Below are 7,561 nucleotides of genomic sequence, written 5' to 3' on the forward strand. Positions count from 1 at the left end.
TGTGTGTGTGTGGCCAGCTCAGCCCACCAGGGGGCGGGGCTGGCTGGCATGTGGTGCTGGGGGATTGAACCGCTGTGCCTGTGCTTTGCTTAGCCTGTTCTAAGTAGGTGCTTTAGACCACTGAGCCATCTCACCAGCCCTGTATGATTTATATTGAGAGGTGTTTTTTTTCTTCTCATAAAGAGTAAAAATATTTTTCCACATCTAACTTGGAAGGCTGCCTCGTCATAAATTTATAAATTAATTTCAGATATGATTATCTTTTGTTGAGTGGCTTTTCTGAATCTCAGTTTTCATGGCCATAAAACAGGCATCTTGGAGCAGATATCTGAGGTTCTTTCTGATACTGTGATTGTGTGATTACACCGGGGCCCTGAACGAAGTTGAGAACAAGCTTAAACTCCCCAGGAACAAAGCAGCTATGAAAATGGAATATTTTTTGGTGAATATTTTCCCCCAGTCTATTCGATTTTTCCAAATTAGAATCTGACCCTGGTCTCTAACTTTTTCTTTTTAAACAAATATTATTTTATTACTTACAAAGCACACAGTAATAACCAAGAGTCCAGAGGGTTAAAGAACAACAAAGTACCTGTGACAACAGAGTACCAGTCCCAGGGGATCCACTTAGGACAGAGCAGTTCTGCCACAGATAGATAAGGTTGAGGTGAGGTGTACCAGTGTTTAAATGCCAATTACTCAGAAATATACCTTGACCAAAGCAGACACGTCCTGGCAGTGAATCTAAATGTGCTCTAAGTTAAATTATTGCATGGCATCTAAATTTCTAAATGCTATGTGGAGGCATTTTTAGAAAAAGGATATATGGAAAGAGACTGGAATGGCATGAATAACAACGTAAACCGTTTTCCTGAAGTTTAATAGCTTCCCGTAATTCACTTACATAGCTTGGCGAAGGGCTGGGGGCAGCCCCGCTGAAAGGGTGAGGACTGCACAGGCTGTTTGATTGCTTGTTTTCATACCTTAACCAAAGCCATAATCTCCGTTTACATTTGACTTTGTTTTACAGCGGAAGCGGAAGCAGAGCGCGCAAGATGAGGATGCTGCCAGCCTTTGCAGTCTCGACATAAGCGTAAGTGCAGGTCTTTGTGACTCTCCCCTACCCCTGCCCGCGCCATTATCCAGAAGAGGCCGAGACCGCCTCTTCTCTGAATGATATTTGATAAAATGCTGGGCACTTTAAGTGGCCTTCCAGAGCCGGGCTGTGGCTGCTGTGACACGGAGGGGCAGTAAAAAAAAAGATCTGAGCGAGTACTTTGAGGATAACAACATGCAATATATAATCATTGTTAATTTCCTATTATTTTATTTTGAAATGCTGTATCATTGTTTTTACTGTTTTTTTTTCCCTCTTTAAAATTAAAAAGAAAATTTTTTTAGTTTACCAGAAAAGGTTGTATAGCCGATTTAAACTTTCTCGCCAACTTGTTCATTGCCTGTGTCTTTTCTCTCATAAAATAAATTATGAACTTAATGCATCTGGGTAAAAGAAAGTTAAATCCTGCTGCCGTGCTACTTAGAGGGTGGCTTAAGAAGATAGTTATGGCTTCCTTGGAGGTGGAAATTAGTGGCTTGGCTGGCTCAGGGAGCCGGATAGCCCAAAAGCTGAAGGGACCGCTGCACCGTGGTGGATTTGGACTTAGTGGGTATTGCTTCGAATCAAGATTCTGTACTTTTTGCTTGGGTGGCATGTTTCCTCATCTGAATAATAAGAATGAAACTGATTTACCCCAATTTTTTTTTTTTTTAATGTATTTAGTGCAGGGTCTACAGGGGCTCACTACACAGATCAGACTTGTAGTGATTCTCCTGCTTTCAGCCTCCCCAAGGGCTAGGGTTACAGGTGTGTGCCACTACGCCCAGTCTCAATAGTCAGCGTGCCCTAGGGGCAGGATGGCACAGCAAGCCAGGGATCAAACCCCCAGCCCCTGCCACTGCCTAAGTTACCCAAACTTTTTGATCAAATAAAACAATAAAAGTGAGAATAGTGAGTATATTACCTGGTACATACGAAGCACCCATCAAACATTAGCCTTGTTTTTCTATAAAAGCCGAAGTTTGCAAAAGAGACTAAATACTGTTGATGACAGAGATAAACTATCCTTGTGGTGTTTGGCTATTGTCTTTCTTTCTTGGGGAGTATCAGAAATCAAACTCAGGACCTTGCACTTGCCAGGCAGGGTCCTTGCGCTGCTGAGCTGTAGCCTCAGCCCTTCCTTGGGGTTTTTAGGTCATATTCTTAGATGCTTATTTGTTAACAGATATCTGTACACAGATTTATCTCCCTCCTAGTGTAATTGGAGAACGTCCGTCGCCTCTGATCTCCGCATTATCCAGGACCTGCGGCTGGGGTGGAGATTCAGTCCCTCCTTGGGTTTCTCCAGACCCCCTATCCAAGCATTTTGCACACTTCCTTGGGGCTCAACTACTGTGTACTCTGGACCCACCTAACATTCGGCTTTAGTGTCTGTCCTCTATATAGGGGCTACCTCTACAGAAAGCTATCATTATGTGATGGGAAGGTTTCCATGCTAAGAATTAAGAATTGAGTTGTGGTCTTGGCTCTACCCGTACCTAACAATATAACCACTTCTCTTCTGCTTGCTTCAGTTTCTCCTTAGAAAAAGAAAAAGGAAAAAAAAAAGAAGACTAGTGATCAGATCTTCTACAACTATTATATATCGGGTGTGGTATATGCCTATACTCCAAGCACTCAGGAGGCTGAAGCAGGAGGATCACAAGTTTCAGGTCAGCCTGGGCTATGTAGTAAGTTCAAGGCCAGCCTGAACTACACGGCAAGACCCTGTTTCAAACTAAAAAAAAAAAAAAAAAAAAAAAAATCTATTGGGAAAATTAAAACTTGCTAACTATGGGTATTAGGTTCTCATGTGATGACATTTACTGACCTATGGAATGAAAAGGCTATTTTAGCTATTTTTAATTATTGCAGAGTTTTCTGTGATGCAGTCAGTCATGATGGAGTGAGCCTGAGGTGGCATCTAACTAAGGTACTTGAGCATCTCTATTCACCATGTGGTGTTTATCTGTTCCAGTCTTTGGACCATTTGATGGATGAAGTTGGTACAGCTTGCTAGGTTGCCATGGTGACATGACAAAAGGATGATGTTCTTCTGAGTTTTACTTTATTCACTGAACATTTTATTATTGACAAGTGAAGCCACAGAACTTCCGTCATCAGCAGTAAGAGTTTTTGTGTTTGTACATTTTTAATTCTGTGGAATTTACTTGTAGAACTTAAAAAGACAGGATTTGAAGAACTCTCTGCCATCATGCATTCCAAGAAGTGGAAGCCCAGGAAGGTGTAGTGAGCAGACAAGACTGACCTAAGTCATCCCGAAGTCATGTCCCATCATACAGTTTTCTTCAGCTAGACATTGCTATTTGTTTTTCAAGGGAGCACATTCTGATACTTCTCCCCCACCCCCAACAGGGATTGAAATTCTTTTTTTTTTTAAAAAAAACTTTTTAAAAAAATTTTATTTATTTATGTGTGTGTGTGTGTGTGTGTGTGGCCAGCTCAGCCCACCAGGGGGCGGGGCTGGCTGGCATGTGGTGCTAGGGGATTGAACCAGGTGCTTTGCTAAGCTTGTTTTTTCTTGTTTTTTTTTTTTTTTTTTTGGCAGAACCAGGGATTGAACTCAGGTCCTTAAGTTTGCCGGGCAAACGCTTATTCTACTGAGCCATCTCCCCGGCCCTTAAGCTTGTTCTAAGTAGGTGCTTTAGACCACTGAGCCATCTCACCAGCCCCCGGGGATTGAAATTCTGATGCTTCTTATCAAAGAACCACTCGTATCTGACTTGCAAGGATTACTGGGAGTTAAGAGTCCTGATTGGTTCTTGTCTTGATTGGCATCACAGACCTGGCCTTCTCAAGGTCACTTGAGCCTCAGATAATGATTCATTCTTAGATAATGGACTTTTTTTTCTTATGCAACTGCAGATGATGTTCCCTTTTTTCTTAACTATCTCATACATCATATTTTATTACAGTTATGAGAAATTTATAGAACTCTATCCTGTTACCACCAACAGGGCTGTGCTTAGGGATTCAACCATAGCCTGAGTCATTTCTGATTTGGGGGTGTTGTTTGCTTGTTTTTCACTGCACTTCTTAAATTTTATTTTATTTTATTGGTGGAACTGAGGATTGAACTCAGGCCCTTGCACTTGCCAGGAAATCACTTATTCTACTGAGCCATCTCCCTGGCCCGTTTGCTTGTTTTTGAGGCAAGATGTCACGTGTAGTTGCGGTTGGCCTTGAACTCACTTTGTAGCCCAAGTTGGCCTCGAAATTGCACCTGGCCTAACCAGTGTTATTGCAGAGATTTTTTTTTTTTTTTTTTTTTTTTTTTTTTTTTTTTTTTTTTGGTGGCACTGGAGACTTGGTGGTACTCAGGGTGTAGTGGGTTGTAATACTCAGCTGGGCGTGGGAGGTCCACCTGAGGATTGTTGCCGGCAGCATAAGAGGCAGAACTGGAGCAGCTTTTGAGCGGCTGTTAGGGAAGCTGTTTGGAGAAGCTGTTGGAGCCGATGGAAGTTGCTGGTTCTCCTGGGCTATTCTGCTGAAGGACCTTGTCATCCTGGCTTTCCTGATGAACTTGGATGCTCTTGTCACTGGAGGAGCTCGGGATATTCATTGTTGGTGAAAATGACTATGGTTTATTTTAGGGGAGCTCTGGTCCTCACCTTGACCATTGCTTCCTGGCTGTGGAGGAGAAGATAGTGCTGTTCAGCCTCCTGGAGAAGCTAGTCATGTTGGCTTTCCTGACAGCAGCTCAATTCTCCTCACTGCTGGAGGAGCTCGGAACCACACTGCTGCTGAGGACGGCTGCGGTGCCTTTGGGGGAGCTCTGGTGCTTACCTTGAGCATTGCTTCCTGGCTCCAGTGCAGATCCCTCAGCCTGCTAGCACACATCCTTCATCCCACTGGCATAGAATTTGTAGCTTCCATCACTGACCTTTGGGCCTTCCCAGTGTAGATCCATGAAGTGAGCCTGCATGAGACATTGTTGTGGGCTCTAGGCCTCCAGTTGGACTTGTGGGGGGCTGTTATAAGCTCTAGATTTTCAGCTGGACTCGTGCAGGATATTAGGATCCAGGCCCTCAGCTGGATTCTTTGATTTTTTTTTTTTATGAGCAGAATATATTTATTGAGAGAAAGAAAACTCCTGTCCCAACAGAGGGACAGGAGGGGGGGCCCGAGCAGCTAGTTCCCCCCGGGAAGTTGTCTCTTGCCGGGACTTTTATAGAGGAAAACCATGTGGTGAGGTGGGTCTAAGGTGGTGGAGAAGACAAGGGAACTTGCTTAGTTGGGCATGAGGTGAGACCAAACTATGGTCAACCAATGAGATTACAAGCACCATTGCTTAGGTAAAATTGATTAAATACAAAACAGAAGCAATTGTAAGCAATTTTAACAGTACTATGTGAAGCAAAACTGTATGAGGCAAAGCATGAACAATTATGAGCAATGGGCAAAGACATATTAACATTTGAAACATAAATTTGTTACCTAAGCAAATCCCAATTCAGAATTTATGAAAGAAAAGCAAACTCATGGGCCGGGGAGATGGCTCAGTGGAATAAGCGCTTCCATGGCAAGCGCAAGGGTCTGAGTTCAATCCCCAGTTCTGCCAAAAAAAAAAAAAAAAGTGAACTCATACCTCCATCCAGTGATCTCGGTGAGAAACTCCAAATGCATTTTAGGAACAAATAGAGGTTATGAGCAGAATATATTTATTGAGAGAAAGAAAGCTCCTGTCCTGAGAGAGGGACAGGAGGGGGGGCCCGAGTGGGTAGTTCCCCCCTGATCTTTAGTGTGGATAGATTTCCTGCACTCTTGTATGAGTCTTTGTGTGATTATAAATTAATCTCATAAAATGTGTCCTGTATTGTATTGTTTCCCTTGCAAAAACCCCAAACCGTGACACTAGGCTTGTGCATCCTAAGCAGGCACTCGACCACTGAGCTACAGTCCGAGCCCAGAAATTATTTATTGTTGTTTTGAGATAGATCTTGCTGTTTTGCCCAAGCTGACCTCAAAAATCTTAGGCTCAAACAGTGGTCCTGCCTTAGTCTCCTAAGAATCTAGACCTATAGGCACACGGTCTCCCTTCGCCGAGGCATTGCTTTGCGTGTGCTCCTCTGTGTAGTGGAAACTCTGAGAAAAGCGGTGGGCTCCCATGGGTGACTCGTACCGGATGGCGAGTGGGAGGGTTTAGGAAAGCAGTGTTGGTGATGCTCAGTTTTCATTCCACTGAATGAGTGGAGAGATAGTCACCACCTGTGAGCTATGCACAAGAAGGTGTTAAGCAGGCGAGGGGGTCTTTTAAGAATCTTGGTCATGTATCCATTGAGTCGCAGCCTGACTCTGGGTACACAGAAGGCCTGGATTTTTTTTTCTTTTTTGCGGAACCGGGGATTGAACTCAGGCTCCTGTGCTTGACAGGGAAGTGCTTATTCCACTGAGCCATCTCCCCGGCCCCAGAAATATTTTTAAATAGTGAGTTTCCCTAATAATGTTCCCCCCAAAATGTATTTTGACATTGGAAAGTTGGAAAATGTGAGCAGGACAAAATCTCTTCTTGATTAAAAACTAAGAGCTAAGTAGCACTCCGCAGAGCAATGAGAGCATCAGACACCCCCTTCCCCCATCTTGCTGATTTGAAAACCTCAGATGATGGTTCTGATAGTGGTCCGGAGGGGACTTTCCCTACTAAATCTCCCTCTGACTGTTTATGAAATTTGGGATTAAAAGACCAAACAAGAGTGCCTAAGAAAAGCTAATTCTTACAAAACAGGGATCCTTGGTTGTGTGGGGGTGGGATAGTCCTGGGCTCTGGAAAATTTTACAGGATTCACATGTGATTCCAGGGAACTCATAGACCCCTGGCCAAGCCCCCACGTTACAGAGCAAGCTAGAGGGGGCTTAAGCCCAGGGAGGCGTGTTGTAGCTCCAAAGAATTGTTGCCCTGCCCTCCCCTCCCAGCAGTTGGTGAAGTATGGATTTGGGCTGGAGAGTATGCGCTAGCTGACAGAATAATTGGACTCTATTTTTTCCACCACTTCACCCAGTCCGCTGGTTATGCCCCCAGCTTCCGAGAAGAAGGAGAACACAAACTATTCCTGCGGGGGGTGGTGGGGGCGGGGACCACGTATGGCTTTGAGAACAATTTGCAGAGCGAACAAGGCTCCCAGCAGCCACCTACAAATCTCCTCTTGCGTCAGAAGATCCGCGTAGGATGTGGGGACATCACTGTCACCATGGTGCTTTTCTGGTTTAAATTCTAAGAGCGAGTGATGCGGGAGGAAGCAGCTCTCCCCACGCCCTCACAGGGCCCTTGCAGCTCAGAGCCAAGCATCGTTCTCTAAGATCAGCGAGGATCTCCCCTGGAAAGAGCAGTTGTTTCCAGTGGGAAAGTAATATTACAAAAATGTATATTCAGGGGCCGGGGAGATGGCTCAGTAGAATAAGCGCTTCCCTGGCAAGCGCAAGGGCCTGAGTTCGATCCCTGGTTCG

The 7,561-nt window shown here is 44.4% G+C and overlaps 1 protein-coding gene across 2 annotated transcripts in view; it reads left to right on the forward strand.

The window, feature by feature from the left end:
* The window catches only part of Arhgef3 (Rho guanine nucleotide exchange factor 3), a 300,793-nt gene that overhangs the window by 103,348 nt on the left and 189,884 nt on the right, over positions 1 to 7,561 (forward strand). For both annotated transcript variants that reach the window (XM_012514832.2, XM_004631622.2), the window contains one exon: positions 1,031 to 1,093. In XM_012514832.2, the coding sequence (XP_012370286.1) occupies positions 1,031 to 1,093 (63 nt within the window). The remainder of the gene's footprint in view (positions 1 to 1,030; positions 1,094 to 7,561) is intronic.

This window comes from Octodon degus, unplaced genomic scaffold, assembly GCF_000260255.1.
Source record: "Octodon degus isolate 3935 unplaced genomic scaffold, OctDeg1.0 scaffold00043, whole genome shotgun sequence".
NCBI classification, from domain to species: Eukaryota; Metazoa; Chordata; class Mammalia; order Rodentia; family Octodontidae; genus Octodon; species Octodon degus.